At 43.5% G+C, this 21,479-nt stretch overlaps 2 protein-coding genes across 5 annotated transcripts in view; both read right to left on the bottom strand.

Moving 5' to 3' along the window:
- Window positions 1–293: 293 nt before the first annotated feature.
- LOC108092036 (protein obstructor-E) lies at window positions 294–4,254 on the bottom strand. 2 transcript variants are annotated; one of them, XM_017191519.2, is made up of 2 exons: window positions 4,036–4,254; window positions 294–1,152 (listed from the first exon to the last, which is right to left on the bottom strand). In XM_017191519.2, exons 1-2 carry the CDS (start codon window positions 4,088–4,090, stop codon window positions 473–475), a joined length of 735 nt encoding a protein of 244 aa, XP_017047008.1. In that variant the 5' UTR covers window positions 4,091–4,254; the 3' UTR covers window positions 294–472. The 2 variants fall into 2 exon arrangements, with proteins under 2 accessions (XP_017047008.1, XP_017047094.1); XM_017191605.2 differs by lacking the exon at window positions 294–1,152 and adding an exon at window positions 1,190–2,020 and having other exon boundaries at window positions 4,036–4,247.
- A 937-nt stretch (window positions 4,255–5,191) lies between these two features.
- The window catches only part of LOC108091896 (beta-1,4-glucuronyltransferase 1), a 42,414-nt gene continuing 26,126 nt past the window's right edge, over window positions 5,192–21,479 (bottom strand). For 2 of the 3 annotated variants that reach the window (XM_043208786.1, XM_043208785.1), the window contains 5 exons: window positions 8,747–9,038; window positions 7,819–8,684; window positions 7,560–7,756; window positions 7,386–7,498; window positions 5,192–7,328 (listed from right to left, as the gene is read on the bottom strand). In XM_043208786.1, the coding sequence (XP_043064721.1) occupies window positions 7,131–7,328; window positions 7,386–7,498; window positions 7,560–7,756; window positions 7,819–8,684; window positions 8,747–9,031 (1,659 nt within the window). In that variant the 5' untranslated portion in view covers window positions 9,032–9,038 and the 3' untranslated portion in view covers window positions 5,192–7,130. The remainder of the gene's footprint in view (window positions 7,329–7,385; window positions 7,499–7,559; window positions 7,757–7,818; window positions 8,685–8,746; window positions 9,039–21,479) is intronic. The other variant, XM_043208787.1, reaches the window with a different exon arrangement.

Here is a 21,479-nt window from a genome sequence, read left to right as displayed (position 1 = left end):
GTCGTAGGCTTACCGGTTATACACAATAAATAAATTTAAATACACGTTCATATATAACTTGTGCTATAGAATTTTATTACGATATTAGACATACGAATTTAATTTTATTCAAAGGTGTGACGACATTCGTTATTAAGCTGCCTTAGCAACGATCGGCAAAAGGAAAAAGTAAATTCGGCATCTATTCACGCACATATCTCGGCAAAGAGTTAGGAACTTAGTCTAATAATGACTGGATTACACAGCTCTCGGAATACCTTAATTGCCTTCCAAAATAAAAGGTAGCTGTTTAATAGAGTTTTAATAGCATTTATAGATATTACCTATTTATTGAATGTATAAACGACAAGCAGATATATATTTACAACACAATAATCATTGCACGAGAAGAGTGTGGACAGCAGCCTCTTAGCCTCCTCCGGCACCTCCCAGATCCCCTGGTTTCCCCGGATCCCCGGATCCTCCGGCCAGGTTAGGCCACCTGGGGAGTCTGCTTCTCCGCCTTCAGGCGCTGCTTCTCCTTGAGCAGAGCGTAGCACTCGGGCACCTTGTTGTAAAAGTCGCAGAGCTTGGACTCCGAGTTGAAGGCCAGGTACTTGCCGCAGTTGTAGAGCCGCGGGTGGCCGTTCACGCATACGAAGTACTTCTTGCAGGTCTGCGGGTGGCGGTAGTAGCGCAGCTCCCCCTCCGGGGTGACGTCCACCGCGGGGGCGTTCCCCTCGGCGGCGTCGGCGGCGGGGCACTCGAAGCCCAGGTACGCCTCCGCGTTGCAGTCCTCCACGAGGTCCGGCCAGTCGCACTGGTAGGTGGCCTCGTTGAAGGCCAGCCCCTCGGGGCAGCGCGTTAGGCTGGCCACTCCGTGGGCGCAGTTGCGGTACACGCCGCATTTGGTGGCGTCTCCGTTCGGGTAGAAGCCGAACTGGCGCGGGCACTCCTCCGTTCCGTTGGCGGGCTGCAGGCGGGCGCGCTCCTTGCAGGTGGAGTAGGGGGCGTAGGTGCACTCGCCAGTGGCTTTGGTGCGCTGGTGGAAGAGCAGGCCATCCGGACAGAGCTTCTCGACGGGAACCCCGTCCTGGCACTCCGTGTAGGCGTCGCACTGATCCCCCGATGCGAAGCGTCCGTTGGGTGAGGGGCACTCCGGCGATCCGAGCACTGCAATGGAGAAGGCACTACGTTGAGTTCTGGTTTTCGATGGGCGGAAAAGGGTTTGGAAATCGAAAAGGCCTTTCTTGGTTTTTGCATTTTATTTTCATGGTACGAAGTGTCAACAATCGGTCTTTAACTACAGACTAGAAAACTCGAGCAACTTGCTGCTAGATGGCCTGTTCCAGTGGGGGAACTCCTCCTCAGTTCTTCTTGGCGTGCTGACGGGCCGCCTTGATCTGGGCGCCCTTTTCGCGGACGGCGCTGCTGCAATTGGGCACGTTCTCGATGTCGTCGCACTGCTTCAGCTCCTGGTTGAATGCCTGGTCCTCACCGCAGCCGATGCGTCGCGGGCGTCCCTCGATGCAGATGAAGTACACCTGGCAGTCGTCCTGCGAGGGGTGGAAGGTGTAGTCCTCCTCCTGATCCCCCAGCAATTCCGACTTGGGGGCGGGGGCGGGGCAGCGGAAGCCCAGGAACGCCTCCGCGTCGCAGTCCTCCACCTGGTCGGGCCAGTCGCACTTGTAGGTGGCCGGGTTCCAGGCCAAGCCCACCGGGCAGTCGAACACGAAGCCGCGTCCGGCGGCGCAGTTCATGAACTGTCCGCAGTGGCTGGCGTCGCCCATGCGGTAGTAGCCGAACTGGTGGGGGCAATCCTCCGTGGGCTGGGCGGCCTGCAGGCGGCTCTGCGCCTGGGAGCACTCCACGTCGATGGGGTAGCCGCAGGGGTAGCCGGTCGACTTCTCGTTGTAGAGCAGCCCGTCGGGGCAGAGCTTCTCCTCGGCCACTCCGTTCCGGCACTCGATGTAGGCGTCGCAGGAGCCCGCCACCGGAGCGGTCCCGTTCGCCTCCCGGCATGCTCCTGCGGCTGCGGCGGCTGGAAGGACAGCGGAGGGCGGTTAGTGAGGATCGGGGGGAGGGGCGCGCTTACCTCTAATGATTTATGATGCGAAACTGCCTCTCTTCTTAGCTATTTGACTGAACGTACGTTACGATCGAACTCGATGTCGTGGGATTGCCGAGGGGCACAATGGGACTCGACAATGGAATGTCTCGTCTCCCGCGGAATTGCACACGTACGTGGGTCTTGAAGCCCGTTTGTTGTACCCGTAAACATTACTCAGAAAAGAAAATGATCGTGTAACACTGCTTATATTACTTTCGAAAAGTTTTTTAGGAAGGTAGGTATTAGGTAGTGGGAAAATAAATTTTCAGAGATATTTGAAAGAAGAAACCGAGGAATACAACTGGCAATAAAAAGTTAGAAATATATAAAAGTATCCTCCGTTTTTACAAAAAATATCGGAAAGCGTAAAATAAATTGATGTAAATCGATTCACGCTTAACTTAAGACTTTTCTTGCCAACTCACGGAAAATCAAAGTAGCTCTAAGTTAACTAGAGAATTGACAGTAACTCTAGTTCATATATCTTACGCCCAAGCCTAAAACCAAATATCTTTATGATTAATAAACCCATCTGAATTTTTTTAGACTTTTTTCAAAACGACTTTTGCACATACAAATTAATGGCACTTGGGATATACTGCTATATCTTAAATGGAATGACAAAAAAATCAGTCTACAAACTTGGTTATTATCTTTAATAAATTACAGATATATTATGAAATGATCAGCTCCAAGGAACAGTAAAGACTCCTGGTGAGCTTAGCTTGTACGATCGGCAGGCTGGATTATCCTAAGCTAGCCTATGGATGATTCGATAAAACTAATTAATTAAATGTTGACTTATTTCAATGAAGCAGCCAAACAAGTTTTCTACTTTTAATATTTCCATCTTAAAGAAATTAATTTTTTTTTTTATATTAATTTCCATAGTGTAACTGGAATTCATTGATGTTCACAACTTTAATATTATTAAGTTATTTTATTTAATAGTTTAGAATAATAGTTTAGAAAATTTGGTTCTTCTTAATAATCCTCATATAAATTCTGTGGTTAAACCAACATGTGTTGGTCGAGGGCTCCCCCACAAAATAATTATAGTCTGAACGAAATTACTATCAAATGACAGTACGGGTGATCCGCATACAAGCTTTTGAGGAATTGGTGAACTGAATTCGAGGAGCTCCGCCGCGAGGTGCAAAGACGCTTAAAGGTCACAGCAACCGGCTGCGCACGCATTACTCGGAGATCGATCTGTCGTTCCATCTTCCCTCAACAAGTCTGACCGCTATCCGAGACAAACTCGTTTGGTGGCGTCGACGAGATCACACAATGGACCACTGCGCCAGCCAAAGGTTATGCAATAGTTGCTTTTTTCTGCCTGCCCCAGCGTGTGAATTAAATTTTTGAAAACGCTACCTGCCAACCTTGAAATATTAATGAAATTTCGGTGTAAATTCGAATATTGGAATTATGTACTTTGTCGACTCAACTTTTTGATTGCAATAATTACTTGCATAAATTTATCTTTCTCTTCCGCGTTGATTTGGGAAATTGTAGAAAAAATGTGTGCCGGATAACTTCAATGCGAGGTAAATCGCAGCATCACCTCAGTCAGAAAATTGCAAATTTTGTTGTTCGGGCGAGTGAGCAATTGCAAGGTGTGTAAAAAGGTATTGGGGTCGCCATAGTCTAATAGGAAACGACTAAATGCAACCTAAATAATTTGAATAGTCTGTATTCGCCATAACATCACGCATTCTATTACTCTGCAACATATTATTCCGAATTCAAGATATTCTCGTGACATTACACCACGGCTTAATTACTAAAGATGAAATGAGGTAATTCGATACTAATGAAATGTCAACATCTGGATTTCTCTGTTGGTTGCCTTAGAGTAACCACACACAATTTGAATATACAAAGTTGGCTATCGAAACCAATCGTGTTGACAGTAAAACCGATTAAACGTATAGAGTACTAACCCATGGAGCCAAACAAGGCTACGCACAATAGAGCACTGATTAATATCTTAGCCATGTTAACACTTGTATTTAATCCTCGGGACTTGGCACTAAACGTGGAACTTAAGAAGAGCTGCTGCGATGCTCAGCCAACGAGCTGACAATTTCGACTGTTTTGCGCTAGAAACGCAACGCAGATATTAACTGGTAGCACGGCGAGTGACGGCTCATACGAAGCTGGCCTGAAGCTCCCGTGATGATGATCGCCGGAGCTTGCTGATCTTCCTCTACCTGTTGACGATTCGGGCCCGCTTCGGCCTCAGTGCAATAAAAACAAACATGTCAATAAATAACGAATAAACGAAAAGACATCAGATCGCACGAATTTCGAAAGAAAAAGCTTCCTTTCGCTTGAGTTGAGTCGGTTGTTCGTCATCTTGCTAAGCTCTGCTCAAATTTCAGATAGCAACTGTTTTAAATACTAGTCAACGAATTCGGAGTTAATTTATGTTTGATTTGTTTGTTTTCGTAGAACCGCCAAAACTCAAAAGAAACCAGTAAATCCAACTTAAAGTCAAGGTCGACTGCGCCCAAGAGGCCGTGCCAATCACGACAATCTGACAATGATCTTGGCGTTAGGCCTTTAGTTAAGATGGAGATTTTTCAAGAATCGAAGCTTAAATTAAGTAGTGACGAAATATGCAGCAAATGTCATGAGACAGAAAAACTTGTTTCGGGCAAACCAAAAATCAGCAAAATTCAGAACTGATCCAGACTACAAATGCCATAGAAACCATAACTTTGTGACTAAGGGAGATGAATACACTTTTCAGACTTTTTGAATTGTTTTTTATTTTTTCTTTGTTTTATTTTCTCAGTTTTAATCTGGTTTTGTGTAGCTTTTCTTAATATTTTAGCTAGAAGTCCATGCTCAGCAGAATTGCACTTAACTCTTACAAAAGTTTTATTTAGAAGTATGAGGCGTTCTTGAAGTGTGATTTCAGTTTAATTTTGCGACAAATGACTTCTGGTCAAATTAAATTTGCAATGATTGCAGTTAAACCATAAGACAACCAAAATGAATGTAGTTTTTATTTAATACCGTGTTTTAAATAATTGGCAGGCTGTGAATCATTAAGAAGACTTATTCGATTTTAGAAAAAATAATCCATTTCAATTTAGCGTTTTACATATGACGGCCATAGTTTGCCAAAGTTTTTATTTGTATAAATACACAAATGTGCTGTATGCGTTTTTTCGCCGTTCTGAACACAAAACGATGGGAAAATTAAAGTAAACTCAGGAAGTACTCAGCTGCATTGATAATGGTTTTTATAAATATTTCATATTCTTCGATTTGTCTAAGGCACTTTTACACTTTACATTACATCATACAAATATATTCTTTAATTCAAATTGTATTTTTTCTGCTCTAAGCTACTTTTAACAACTTTCATTAGGTTTACTGATATTTTAGTCTTATTAATGGAAAATATATAATGGAACCAATCTGTTTGAGCGAATAAATTTAAGACTGGATCTGCTAATCGGTATCAGCTAAATCGTTGCTTAAGTACTAAAGTCAAATAAATACAAACATCAATTGTGTATGTTGTTCCCAAGTCACTCTCAAAACGTACTTTTATTAAATTTCCAACAACATACGTAAAACTTTCTGTATTTCAGTAAGATCTAATATACTCTAAACTCTCTAAAATCGACAGCTTAGTTCTATTATTTATATTTATTTCGATAAGGCCTACGCAACAAAAACCTTCAGCATTTCTCTTGGAATCGAATCGCGGATTCGAGTTCACAATATTGTTTTTAACATTTATATGTGCACAAGTTTGACTTAATGTTCAACACTAATAAAAAACATATACAAAACTAAAGTTAGGTTAAGTTTAATGCGGGGGCTTGTGATCTCTGTTTGTGATCTCCCTCTCGTTTCTTATCAATTAGTTTTAACATCTCCATATCGCTTTACTAGTACAAATATCACGGTTCGCATTTATGCCTATTGAAATGTGGTTTCAATTGCAATAATTGCCTGCCTACCTTTCAGTGCGGTAAGTCAACAAATCAATTCTCAATGTGTGTGTTTCTGTATAAATTTTAATAGTAATTGTGTTTTGTTGAAACTTGTCTTTAGCCTTTTAACTTTATCATTATACTATTACGATTTACCTCTCGAAGTCTATTAATACGTCCAATTCAATGATTCCTACTCTGCTATTCAAGTCAAATAATTAACGTTGGAATTGTTTGGCCCGTTAACGGTCTAATCTACGATTTGGTCTTGCAGTAAGTCTACATTGCCAAGAAAACACTTTTAAGCCTATACCCTTATTACGCAAATACAGAGACACAAAATGGTAAGACTGCTGTTCTTTCTGATGTCGGTTAGGATCTGGCCCTTGTATTCAAAAATAATGTTGCTTTCACTTTATCTGTTGAGTATTGAAAGAGGAAAATCCATAAACAGAAAACTAGCTCTAACTCGTAAATGGATCCGTGTGAAAAATTCAGCTAAATAACGATAAACTTAAGTTAACGGCCTATGTTCAAATTAACGGATAATGACTGCCTATGAGTAAAAACCCCTAGATCTCAAGTCTCTAGTTTGTGTTCCAGAGAGAGAGAGGAAGGTCCGATAAGTGGCCCAAGTGTGTTGCTATTTACATAAGGTTCGTGGAAGTATACATTAGCTCTGGGCGCCGATGCCTTACTTTTACAAAAGGATACTTTCAGCTTAGAAGTCTGCTGGAGAATGAAATGCAGCGAGGAACCAAAAGCTAATCAGAAACTACGTTAAAGCCACGCTTTCAAGGCTCTGAGGAGTAGAATTAGATAACCCAACATAGGAAAAACCCAATGACGTTACACGACTGACCTAAGCTAAAGCTAACTACGTAATACCTATTAGTCCTAGGGCTAAGTCTCCAGCTAGGAAACACACACTTGCAGTGCGGATCCAACGCTGCCGACGAATTTGAATCGCTAGCGATCTATAGAATTGCAAATAGCAGTAGTGAAGTGGGTTGTAGTCTTTTCGCCTTCGCCTCCTTCCCCTTCAGTCGGGACTGAGCTCAGCTCGGTTTCAGAACTAGTTACTATATCGCGCATCCCTTGCGCATGCCGTACATGATCTTCAGTTCTGGGTAGATGATCTTCCGTATCAGCTGGTTCGTCTTCCCAGACAGCATGGCCCTCCGGTTGTCCTTCTTCAGCACTTTGATGCCCGGCTTGTGCACCAGGAACGCGTTGTCCAGGATGTGGAACTCGTAGTCCAGCACGCACAGCGCATAACCCTGGAAAATTGTGTTAATACTGAACCGAACTGATCTTCTAAATAGAGTTGGACTCACCTGGGGCATCTTGTCGCTCTTTCCCTCCCAGCTTAGCCGCTCATCGTAATGGGGATCCGCGTGGGTTCCAATGTAGATTGGCTCCCAGTGCACGTAGTAACCAGTTCGCTTTCCTGTGGATCGGACATATAATGGTACTCTCAAGGGGTCTCAAGGGAAGCACTAAGTACGTACCTATGTGGAACACACTGAGCTCGTCCGTCTCGTTGGCCGACATCCACTCCTTGGACTTGGGCACTCCGTGGCAGCTGGCGCACACCCGCTTGTGGAAGGGAATAGCTTTGCCTGTGCGCAAGAACTCCTGTAGCTCCGTCTTGTCGTGCGGGACCGGGGAGTTCTCCTCCACCTCGAAGATGGCCAGTGGGAATACCCTTTAATAGAGAACCGGTTTAATATAAATAGGGGTGACACAGACACAGCTAAATCCACCCACCTTGGCGCCTTGCGTCGCAGGTACTGCTCGTTGCGGGCAATCATCTCAAGGAACTTCTTGACCAAGCCCGGATTAGGATACAGCTCGATGTCGGAGGCCAGGATGAAGTGGGTGAGAGCCGAGTCGCGGGCGATGTTGCGGCCCACGTTGACAGGGTAGAGGAGCTTCTTCTGCGCCTTGTACAGGTGGCCCGAGCTGACGTTGAAGTAGGGCGGCGGTAGCGTGCAGTTGTAGCCCGTCTTGAGGACCTCGTGCGGCTTGGGCACCGCCTTGGGGATGTGCTTGGTGCCGAAGTAGACGTGGAAGGTGGTGTAGGCGCGCACCAGGTGGCTGCCGGGCAGGCAGTCGCGCAGGTAGCGGATCGAGTCGAGCGTGGGCTGGAAGTCCGTGCCGGGGGCGTGCATGGCTATGCTCACGGGCGCGTTCCAGCGCTCCAGCAGTGGCACCAGGTTGTCCAGGAAGGTGTAGTCTGCGTGTGTCGTGTACGTGATCGACTCGTGGCACTTGATCTCCCCGTGCTCCGCGCGCACGTAGTTCTGCAGCACCCAAAAGTCGCCCCGCTGCAGCGTTTGTTGGTGGTAGTCGTGGTCCAGGCAATTGATCAGCGAGCGTACCCGCTCCTCCAGCTCCTTCTCGTCCCCGGTGACGATGTAGCCGCCGTCTGGTTGGGTGTTGTTCGCCTCGGCGTTTCCTCCGGACCCTGCCTGCCCAATGTTCCCGATCACCTGCGAGGGATCGCCGTCACTCGCCGCCTGCGGAGCACCCGCCGCACTATCCGCAGCCTGAACCGCCGCACCTGCTGCTGGGGAGTCCGCGTTGGAGTTGACCAGCAGCTTCTCCTCGGACTCGAAGATCTCCGCCGCCTGCTGAAGGGAAGATTGAGAGGTGGTGAGAAGGGGATCTGCATGAGTGCTCTAGTTGCTCTTACATTCTGATTTTGATTCTGGTTCTGGTTTGGGTTCTGATTCTGGTTCTTGGGTGTGGGAGGCTGCTGCTGCACCTGGGCCGCCGAGGAGGCCGAGTTCACCTGCAGGATCGACACGGGCTGCTGGTCCTGCAGCAGGAAGCTGCCTCCGTTCGTGAAGCTGTTACCTCCGCCGATCATCAGCTGGCTGCCGATGTACAAGATCACCGCCACGTTGATCAGGATACTGCAGCGCAGCAGCCAATTACGGCGGGTGAACATCTTCTGGCCCAGCGGCTCAAAGCGCATGTTGTAGCTGCAAAAGAAAAACATATCTATCTTAGTGGGTCTATTATGAAATTTATTACTAAAGTTGGTTGCGCTACGGTCTCTAAAACCCCCATCTCGATATGCACACCTGCTCCAACTGTTCAGAAACGCTTATTAATTATCGTTGATAATGCTGATAGCGTTGTAATTAGCGGAGTTACCTTGTTCGCCATTTAAATTAAACGGAAAGTTCTACTTTTGCCCCGTGCAGACGTGTTTCTTGATCGCTCCGCCAAGCGAGTCAATTAGCTCGATATTTAAGTGAAATAAAAACTGAAATAGTAGCGAAAAGACGCTGGCAGCAATGCCAAATCATATTAGCTTCATTACCTAGTTTTCTAACAGATCAAAGTGAAGAAAACAACTAATCTCAAACAAAATACAATGCCTGCGGGCAAATCAATAATAAGTGCAACTAGTAAAGCCACGAGTCAAAGTCGAATGCAACAACAACAAAAGCAAGACGAACGCCGACTGTCTTCTGCCCGGAATAATGCTTATGTAGCAATTGTTTCGGAGACAGTAAGTAACGAAGACGCAACAACAAAAGCAATGTCATTGACTGCTCCCGAGAGAGCGCGCTCACTGTCACCTGCACTCCTAAGCTCAAGCAGCGCTGCCATGGCCCAGTCGTGGAGCTCCCAATGCCCATCTCCACTCTCACCTCTCATTGCACTGACTACGTCAGCTCTTGCGCTGACCAGCACGGTGCCCTCTATTACAACTGTTGTTTCGACGACGACAACAACAACTTCAACGTCGGTGGCAAATTTGTGGCCGATATTGTCATCGCAATTAAAATGTGTCTCTGCTGCCTCTCTCCCACAAACTACGCTTGTACAGACCGGGATCGATCGGTATGTACAAATAAAAAGAAAGCTTAGCCCACAAAAAACTAATGCAAACCTGCCGAAAGTATCGAAAACCTCAGGCAACAACAACAAGGCAACTTCTGAAAATAGATTTTCTATACTTGGTGACCTTGGAGAAGATGAGGGTCAACCGCCTCAACCCACCAAAGATGTAAAGCCACCCCCTATCTACATTAGGGAACACAATTGCTCGGAGCTTATTAACAATCTTAAACAAAAAATCGGGCCAAATAACTTTTACATTACCAACCTAAAAAGAGGTAATATATCAGAAACCAAACTCCAAATAAAAAATGAAAGCAACTACCGCACTGTGACGAATTTCCTCGACCATGTGCCGGTAAATTACTACACCTACCAGCTCAAAAGTAGCAAAGGGCTACAAGTTGTAGTAAAAGGAATAGAATCAACCGTCCCAGTAGCTGACATAGCCGAGGGACTAAAAGAGCAAGGTTTTGACGTTAAACATGTAACCAATATAATCAACAGGGCAAAAATCCCTCAGCCGCTATTTAAGATTGAACTGGCGCCAGAGACTGCACCTCTTAAGAAAAATGCAGTCCACCCTATTTACAAGTTACAATATCTCCTTCACCGAAGAATTACCGTAGAGGAACCACACAAGCGAAACGGCCCGGTACAATGTACTAACTGTCAGGAGTTTGGGCACACAAGGAGCTACTGCACCTTGCGATCAGTCTGTGTCGCCTGTGGTGATCTGCACTGCATAGATGCATGTCTGAGAAACAAAGAAGATCCTGCAACGAGGAAATGTAGTAACTGTGGTGGAAACCACACTGCCAACTATAGGGGCTGCCCTATCTATAAAGAACTCAAGACTCGTCTGACTCAGAGGCGCAGCAAACCGACTACCGCTCAACATGTTGTCCAACCAAACTACTTCACGCCATCAGTAACAACACCCGGGGTCTCCTTTGCCAGAGCTCTTCGATACTCTGGAGCATCGCCAGTGCCAGTAAGTCTTTCTCACCCTGAAGTTGTGCATTCTCTCCAGCCTATACCAAATCGAAAAGATGACTCGCTGCCTGAGCAAAATACCCAGCGAACAACTCAACCCACTACTCAGCAAAACCAGCTTCCCCCCCACCAGCACATAGCGGACTTGAACACACACTAGCTACGCTTACAAAAATTATGCTATCGATACAAAGTACCCTGCAAGACCTAACGCGAAACCAAAATCTTCTTTTGGAGCTTTTGATTAAACAATCTAAATGAATCCCTTAAAAATATGCTTCTGGAACGCCAACGGCGTTTCCCAACACAAATACGAACTCCTACAGTTCCTAAACAACCATGATATCGATATCATGCTTCTCTCGGAAACACACCTAACCAATAAAAACTATTTTTATCTCACCGGCTATGTATTTCACGCGACCAACCATCCAGATGGCAAAGCGCATGGAGGCACCGGCATTCTCGTCAAACAGCGCATAAAGCATCATCCTCAGGACGCATTCGCTACTAACTACTTGCAGGCCACATCCATACGTATCAATATAACCAGCGGCCCACTCACACTATCAGCTGTGTATTGTCCCCCACGATTCAATATTCCAGAAAATGAATTTTTGGGCTTCTACAACTCACTAGGTAACTGCTTTGTAGCTGCCGGTGACTATAATGCAAAACACCACTACTGGGGCTCTCGTCTTATTAACCCCAAAGGACGACAACTATACAATGCTATCATCAAACCTAGTAATAAGCTAGACTTTGTTTCACCGGGTAGGCCCACATACTGGCCAGCAGATCCGAACAAACAACCAGACATTATCGATTTTGCCATAACTAGGAGAGTGCCGCCCAGGCTGGTACGCGTTGAAACACTGGCTGAACTGTCATCTGACCATTCGCCTGTTCTTCTCTGTCTATTTGAACACCCACAGCTTGTAAAGCAACCACAATTTCTGACTTCCAATACAACAAACTGGCTAAAGTATAAAAAATATATCAGCTCTCACATTGAAATCGAACCCAATATCTCGTGTGAAGCTGACATTGAAAACTCACTTAAGCACATAGCAGATGTAATGTCCTCAGCTGCCAAACACTCTACACCTGACCCTTTAGCTACATCCCTCCCAAATCCTATGCGTACAAACATGCAGATCCAATCGCTCCTTCAAGAAAAGCGTAGACTTCGCCGAAACTGGCAGACACACCGATCCCCAGCCACTAAACAAAGTTTTAAAGAAGCCTGTCGGAAGCTATCTAAAGCCTTAATAACTGAGAAGAATCAGGCTCAACGCGCGTATATAGCAAAGCTCTCACCCACTAGCAACAAATTTCCACTCTGGAGAGCGCACCCAAACATTCAACCACCTATAGAGCCCGATTTTCCAATTCGATCACCCTCAGGTGTATGGGCGCGTAGTGACGAGGAAAAGGCCAACATCTTCGCCTCTCACTTACAAAACGTCTTCCAACCTCATCCGCCGGCGAATCAATTTACTCTGCCAAACATCCCACCAGCAGAGCCTTCCTCCACAATCATTCTTGAAACAAGTACAGTCACAAAAGCCATTGTAGAACAGATGAATCCAAAAAAAGCCCCCGGCCATGATTTAATTTCGCCTAAAATGATAATTGAACTGCCAGCATGTGCAGTTAAATTCATCACCACCATATTCAACTCAATTCTCAAATGGGGCTATTTTCCTCTGCAATGGAAAAAGTCCGTTATCACAATGATACCAAAACCAGGCAAGGACAAATCCCAACCTTCGTCATACAGGCCCATTAGCCTCCTTCCGTGCTTATCAAAGCTATTTGAAAAGCTGATTTCATGCCACCTAAAAACACACCTCCAAAACAACAGAGCGATTCCCCTGCATCAGTTCGGCTTTAGGGAAAAGCACGGAACTATCGAACAGGTAAATCGCATAACAGCTGAAATACGCACAGCTTTTGAATACAGGGAATACTGCAGTGCCATATTCCTGGACGTGTCTCAAGCCTTCGATCGCGTTTGGATTGAAGGTCTAGTTTACAAAATCAAGACCGTTTTGCCACAAAACACCCATAAGTTGCTTGAATCTTACCTCAAAGATAGAGTTTTTACTGTAAGATGCAAAAATTTCTTCTCTGAAAACCACAAAATCAAGGCTGGAGTACCCCAAGGAAGTGTGCTCGGACCGATCTTGTATGTCCTGTACACGGCTGATATTCCTACAAGCAGTCAAACAATTCTATCCACCTTTGCTGATGACACAGCTATAATCAGTCGCTCAAAATATCCAAAAACAGCAACAGCTCACTTAAAAAACCATCTGATCGACGTGGAAAAATGGTTTGCAGATTGGCGCATACAAGTCAACGATCAAAAGTGTAAGCACATTACGTTTACACTTAATCGGGAAACCTGCCCACCACTGTCCCTAAACAACAAACAAATCCCCCAAGTCAACGAAGTCACCTACCTGGGCATCCACTTAGACAGGCGGCTTACCTGGAGAAGGCACATTGAAGCGAAGAAGACCTCCCTAAAACTCAAGGCCAATAGTTTCCACTGGCTCATCAACCCTCGCTCACCTCTTCCGCTGGAATACAAAGTTCTACTATATAACTCATGTCTAAAGCCAACCTGGACGTACGGGTCTGAACTTTGGGGGAACGCAAGCAGCAGCAACATAGAAATCATCCAACGTGTGCAGTCGAAGATACTGCGAACAATAACGGGGGCCCCCTGGTATATTCGCAACGCAAACATCCATAGGGACCTGGATATAAAACCCGTCAAAGAAGAAATTGATAGTAAAGTTTTGAAATACGAAAATAGATTATCAATACATCCAAACCAACTAGCCAGGCAGCTCAGGCGGCTCAGGAGCCACTCTCGTCTACAGCGCAACGACCGCCCACTCCTGCCCAATTGAGGGCTGTTGACCAATTAATAATCATCATAATATAACAAATAAATAATATACATTAATAATACATAGTATAGGTTAAGATCTGAATTCTTATTGTAAGTCTCTTCAAGAGAAGATTCAATAAATAAAGATAAAGCTAAAAAAAAAAAAAAAAAAAAAAAAAAAATTAAACGGATTTTTTTGCGTTAAGTGTTGCGGTTACCAAAGCGACATCTCGTGGTACTTTATAAGAATTATTTAGCAGCGCCATCTAGGAGGAATAACGGGAGGCACACGTTTCGCTAGGTGGCGTTAATCAAAAATCGAAACATAACAGTTTGGGAGTCATTGTTGAATCAATATTGTGTTTTATTTATAGCTTAAAACAATTTAAACACTTAAATAGCAACTACAAATTACGTTCGAAATTAGTTGAGGAGGACTTTTGAGCCTGGTGCAATTGTTCTCTATTGGTATAGATATTGTTAGAAAATAATCAGTTTGTAATAACCTTACCTACTTAAGAACATACCTAACAGGAGAAGCAAGTACTTTTGGTCACATAAGGTATATATATATTTGTTAACTATGTATATTATTACTCAAAAAGTGTTTAAAAAGCTGTCATGCTTATTGCAATTTTTACCACAGTCAAGGAACAAGTATACCCCTTTTTCTTTGCCTATTTATTGGTTATATTATCATTTATGAGCTACAATATAAATGGGGTAATCACCTACAAGGTGTGCAGGTGGTCGAGGTTAAACAAATACCCGTTGCTCGCACCCAAAATTTAGATGGTATTCAACACTCTTCGAATCTTTTCACGCTGAGTTAATTTTCATATGAGATGTTTTGCATAACGTCTTAACATTTCCGAAAACATGCAATGTATTCCTTACTGTTCAAATTGTTTTGGTAATTTACAGAAATTTGTTCATCGCATACATTTTTTACAAATGTTTCATTAAAATTTTAGTAATTTAGCTGTCACTTTTTTAAACAAATTGATCAATGTTCTCGAGTATAAATTCATTTACCGATATAAAGCAAATTGCTCTGTGTCTAAGATAAGCCACAACGAACACCTCTTTTTAATTATTTTTTATATGAGTGCCTTGCCTGTTATTAATATCCATTTGGGAGGGAAAAGACCGAAGCCTCCGACTCTTCAAAAGAAACTGATGGATTTGCCGTCAAATTGGTTGAGTTTACTCGCAAGTTTGCAACGGTACCGATGTACGTACTTCCCTTTTTTCTGGGACAGTGTTTGCTGTTCTTATCAACAGACTATGATTTCTTATCAGACAGCTCAGGTAAAGTAACAAAATGTCGCACAGGAAGTGCCTACGTAGGTTCCAGTTTGCCAAGCACTCTGCTCTTCTTATAGAATGTAAAGATGCGGTGTGGATTTGTTTAAGGAACTCAATGTCATTTCAAAGGCAATTCAGGTTCGTGAGATCCAACAAAAGCAAGGTGAGTCAGCCGCAGGTTTCGCAATAACTTTCAGGAACCCAATCTGAATTAAATATTTGCGAGTGCAACGACTTGTGGTTTTTGAGTGGATAATATCGAAAAGAAAAAGATTGAGAAAATCTAACTTGATTGTGTCAAAGTACTTTCACATTCGGGTCCCATTAAATGTTTTTAATAGTTAAAACTTGGAGATGCCTTAATTTAACTACGATATTAAATTGAATAATTGTAATCTTTTAAGACTTATTTTTTTCATAAGTTGGATATGCCAAAGTAAAAATTATATTTCGCCAAATCGTAAACGACACGATTTACATTCAAAGGTTTCTAAGTTGGCGATTCTGCGGCCCGAGAAAACAACGAGGGCCAAAAAGTGTTGATCAGTGGAATACAAATCAAGCCTAAAGAAGACGGACACAATCATTAGTGAACCTTACCTTGGGGGTCTCCACGAGTTTCGAAACTTAAAACTTTTTTAGGAATTGCGTGGCCCTCGTTTTAGGTTCATTGCACCTCGAAGACGGAATAAGCACGTGTCGAGCCGAAAAGCTACAGGTTTTGTGTGTTTCTAGGGCATTATTGGATGATGAATATGCGTAAGTCAAGAGTTATCCACAATCTACGCACACAACTACCAAGTAAATCCCACACAATATCTGAAACAACAACCAAGAAACAGCATAACAATCTGCGGATTGTCCGGCGGGCAGTGTGATAAAGTATATAAAAAATAATAATAATCCCGCTTCAGGAACTTGGCTTGGCAACTCGTCTACAGCTTCATTTCTCTTTTACGATCACATTTGGCATTAGAGTGGTGTGTGTTCAAGAAGGCTTCGATAGCCAAGAGCTTCATGAGTTCGGCTCTTTTTCTGTATGCCTACATATTCCATTGTTGTTGTTGGTGGAGAAGTTTGCGACTTGTTGCCGCGGTGATTAAGCAAAACCCAAAATTGTTTGCCTTACAAAATTTGAAGCGTAACGTGAGAATAATTATGAGTTTTCAATTCGCCAGCCACAGATTCTGTGCCCCAATAAAGGAACGTGAAGTGCGACACACGTTGGTTTGCAACAATGATTTTTATCAAACAATGAGCGTGGGTTGCTGAAAATTAGTTTTTGCTTTTGTTTTTAGAGTTCAAGGACTTACAACTATTTTACTCGTGCGATAGAAGAAAAATCACACTGTTAAAACGACAAAAAAGTTTGGAAATGTTCAAATAAATTGCAATAAAAAATGTTTTTTAAAATGTGATAAAAAGTTCTTTTTTAGATAGGAAACTAGCTTATGCCTTCTTCATTTGTTTAAAGTGTAATTAGAAATGGATTGAGGTGCTGCCTTTTGAACCGTTTTCCACCGCCATAACAGTTTTCGCGGCAACTCTTGAGAGGACTCGCAGTTGGCGCTGAGTTGCTACCTCGACTTCCTCTCCGCCACACAGATCCCCTTGCCGCAACAAACTGAAAAGTCATAATGACAGAGACGATGATGATGGCGTTTCCACGGGCGAACTGAAAAACCATCGAAGAAATGCCAAACTGCAATTGACTTTCATGACCATAAAAAATTAAGTTATAACCGCCGAGCAGCCAGCGCTGCTTGGCTGCAACTAAAGCGCAAAAATAAAGTCGGCTGAAATTGCTGCTGTAATGTATGGCTGGAATGGTCCGCTTTCCGATCGCCAGTTCTCGTGAGCCTGTTTGGGTTTGGGCCTCGTTCGTCGGGTCGATTGGTCAGTACTAGAACAGCCAACCTTCGCTTGGCAACAGTGGAGCTTGGCCACCGACTCTACGCTCGCCTTCGCTGCCCTCCAACCCGAGAGCCCCTTTTCTGCCAACTGCCTACCTTATTATGTCTAATTAGATTGTTGGCCCGTCGGAGGGGAGACTCTGCGGAGTGGAATGCCTTATTACCCCCTCGTTTTGGCCTCTGCCTCTGCCTCTTTCTCAAAGTTTCTTTGAAGCGGACATGGGCCAACATCTTCTATAAAAACATTGTTGGTTTCTCTTTTGGGGAGGAAGTTTTGAGTGCGATTGGTGGCTTTTACCCGGTGATTGATTGCTGGAAGTGGATACAAGTTATGTAAAAATTTAAGTGCTGCGAATCCTTGATGTAAGGCTGGTACATACTTTAATATTCCTTTAAGTTAAGGATACTCTGCAAGCTGTCAAATACATTATGATGAATGCATAAACACACCCAGTTTGCCATTCGTTTATTTACACTCGGAACAAAACGAACCATTCCAGACAGACCTAAAAGCCCATAAAATCTGCAATTTATGTTATTTAACTTCTTTTGACGGGAAAACGAAAGGGAAATGAGAAATACCCGTTGAGCCCTGAAGGAGTGGTCGCAGAGGGCGTTGCAGCGAAAATTAGCCACGGTCGGTTCTAAAATTGCATATAGTCGAAGAATTATGCCAACTCGTAAAACTTAAGAGGATTTTATTTGGCCCAACGGTACTTGCAAAGAATCTTCATTAGCATGCCAATGAAATAGCATTAGGAAATCAGAAAATGTTTAGCAGATGGATTTCAGATAAACGATCACGCTGTGGTTAAAGTTTGTGAATCTTAATTAGGCCCACCAAACTTCAGGTCTAGCAGCTTTAAAACGAGTTTGTGACGGGGCTCGATCAAGAAGAAGTCAACATAGTCTTTTACTTTCTGAAGAAAATCTTTCCCAGGGGCCTTTCTGCACTGACGCTGTTTGTATTTAATGATGATGAAAAGGGTGGAAGCTAAATGATTTTATGATCATCTATGGGGGTAACATTTTTTTCTAACGTCACAGGATCAAGTATTATAAGGTTGTCAAAAATCTTCCTTCCGCTTTTTTTGATTTTATTTCAAGTGTTACCGTGATCGGATTTACTTCAAATATGCGCCGCTTTTCATCTAGATGGCAGCCTCATAATATCCCCGTGCAGAAGCCCCCCACCTTATTTGTGAAGAACTCGGTCACCCACTTTTCCAAGCCCCTTTTGAGTTCAACTTTAGACCACCAAGGGCTTTCGTAAGGGGCAGAAAAAGGTGGTAACCTGTTGGTGCTATATGGTTCTGACGATTCATCAAAAAGGTTTGTGGTTCGGGGTTGTCCTGGTGGAATAGATCTGGTCGATCGCCTGATGATAGATGGTAGAATAAAGTGTGTGGCCATATGGGAGCTGCTCATAGTGGGTGATTCCCTTTCAGATTCCCTTTCAGATGGCTTTTACCACACAAAAATTAAAAAGAAAAGCTCTCAAAAAACAATCAGCCATAAATGATGTAAACCTCTGATCAGGATCACTGCACTCCACCATGAAAACAAGAACATTAAGCGTACACAATTTGATGGTAAAGTATCATGACCAGCGAACTGAAATCAAGTATTGGGAGTAAGGCATGCTGGTTTTAGTACAGAATAAAAAACAATTGTCTATGGAAAAGTGGAATTCTATGATTTGGTTTTAATTTTCTTATTGGAGAACTTCCGATTATTTTCCCTGTTTACAAATGTACGGCTAAAATTACTTGTCATGACCCTGTAATGGCACCCACACAAAAGCGCAGAGCCAATTATTTTGACCACACAGATATATAATGACAACAGTCACGGAAATATCAAATCAAGCCATCGCTTCATCTTTATATGACCAGATATTGCTTTAATTTTCAAGCTCAATATTTGTGTTTTATTTTAATGTCTTAAAGCTTATAAAATAACAGAGAATACAGTCATCCACAATTTATGAGTTAAAAAGTTTCGTTATCCATTTTTACTTCTTAATGTCGATCCTACTTAAGGATGGACTGTATATGCAGCAATCACAATATGAAAGCAATATTGTGCCAAATTCAATAAAACTTGCAGTTAAAAAATTTTTTGGAAACTCTTGTCCCAGATTGAGTTTTCTATTTGGGGTAATCTTACAAACAAACTGGCATTTCCCGAGGTTGTTGAGTAATGTGATCAGAACTCGTTATGTAACCGGAAATTTAAAGGCACCTCAAGTGGCAAGAGCGGCAAATCGGTCGAGCACATTGCTCATACGCAACGTGTGCCGTGGAAGCGCAGTTTTCAGAGCACCTTTAATGCATGTCCGCCTTTATCGGAAGAACGTGAGAAGAACGAAAACGGGAAAGTAAAACGAAACGACCCAAGAAGTGGATAAAAATCGATTGGTTTTGACCTCATGGACGCGTAACACAATTCGGAGCTCCCTGAGTGCCAACTGCCAACTGGCGGCGACAAAAACAACGCTGCGGTGATGGGTGCATTGGCACTAATGAAGCGGCCAAAAGAGAGCGGCCAAGGAAAGACGCAGCGAAAGCGAAAGGCAAACAAACACGCCACGATTTCGCTTCTCTATGAAGTCTGTGTGTGTGTGTCTGTGTGTGTAGGTGTGTGTGTGGGTGTCTGCCCCGGGTCGCCGATTTCGGTCGAGACAGAACCTTGTGCGGGCTTATGTATATCGCCAGCCAGCCGCTTTTTTGCCTATTTAGTGGCGCCATGTGGCACGCGATCAAAATATAAAAAACCGAAGCGTCGAAGCGAAGCCCAGTAAACAATACATTTTCGCAACACCCAAGTACAAAATCCATTTCAGTGCACACACACTTCATATGCACACAACTGTTTTATTTTAACTAAAACGGCTGTCTCTTTTTTATTTTTTAAGGATAAACAAACAAAAAGAGGCAAAGGGGGGTACCATGTTTTTAGGTACATACTTCAAATATATACCATACTCTAACCTCTTAACTATGAGTTTTTAAAGCCTACTTTTTTCCCCATTCAAAATACGGTAACAAGTATCGAACGCAAATGCGTGGCATTAATGCGCATAATGAGCGGTAGTTGGCGGCATTGCCGAGCTGACAGACCCGGAAACACGCCCACTTTGGGCAGGTGCGAATCGATTATCACTTGAGTGGGCGGAGCGGGCGGAGACTGTCGGTCTGCAGAAAAAAGGAGCTGGAAAACTTGACGCGATGTGCGTTGGCGACCCCGCAACCAATCCATTCAGATACGTTTTCCCACACACACTGAAACTGGAACTCAAACAGGCACGAGGCACGCTCCCAGTTTGTCAACTTAATTTCATTAATTACGTTTGTTCGTTGGGTAGCTTGTTTGCCTACATACCCTATCGAGGGTATTATGGTTACGGTAGAAATTGTTTTTTTTTTCGCTAAAATTTTATTTTTCTTTCTTCTGTTCATTTCAGTATTTGGATCTACCTACATATTTTATTGTATTAAAGTATAAGTCGACTCGGGATCGATTTGATCTCCATTACAATACAGTCACGTCTTTATAATCGCAACTGGTAAATCTGCTTCTTTGCCATTTACCACTTCCTAACTTCCTTGCTAACATCCTAAGAATTCAAAGGGTATTCACGCTGTAGCATGGAATTTTTTCCCGATGTATTTTTTCCTCGAGGGAATGCGAAATATATCAGAGCCTAAGGTGTTTTCTCTTGCTGTTCACTTTGTCAGTTTTTCGTGTGGTTGGGCTAACGTCGTTTTCATTATCGTTTACATGCATTATGCAATTTCCCCCAGACTAATGGATTGGTCCAAGCGGTCGCAGGGTGCTGAGAATGACGTAATCGCGAAGGCGGAGCATTAGGAGCCAAGTGGAACAGGTACTTGAGATGCCGCTCTAATGAATTTCCTCGATCAATTGTTGACTTACATGTTTAGCACTGAGTGAGAGCTAATTACTTCCAGAGATAGGGGAAGAGGGAATGTTCTTTTGACGAAACGAATGCCTAGTAAGCAAACGTGCGTTCGTAACGTTTGCCCAATTTCCTCCCTTCACAAGGAGTAAAAAAAAACAACTTTCATTCCGTCCTTCGCACGCACCATGAATATTATATAAGTAAAGGTAAGTGCGTTTCCGCCATAACGTCATAATGACAACATGCCCGAAAAAAACCCCGAAAGCACCTTTAAGTAGGCAACAAGCTAAAACAGCTAAAAGCCGGCAACCAGGAATACAGTTAAGACACAGCGCACTCTGCGAATTTTATTTATTTATGCCGACGTCCATACAAACAGAGAAGAGACAGCAGAGCGGGTCCAGAATATTCTTCGTCTTCACTTTTTCCGTCTCACTGCCTTTTTTATTTTTACTAAACTATATTGCGAACGAAAAGTAAGGGATACGCTTTACATTTTTATTAGCCACTACATCTCACTCGTTCG

This window comes from Drosophila ficusphila, unplaced genomic scaffold (assembly GCF_018152265.1).
Source record: "Drosophila ficusphila isolate 14025-0441.05 unplaced genomic scaffold, ASM1815226v1 contig_636, whole genome shotgun sequence".
NCBI classification, from domain to species: Eukaryota; Metazoa; Arthropoda; class Insecta; order Diptera; family Drosophilidae; genus Drosophila; species Drosophila ficusphila.
The sequence above is the reverse complement of the archived record's forward strand: the minus strand, read 5'-3'. Positions and strand labels throughout refer to the sequence as shown.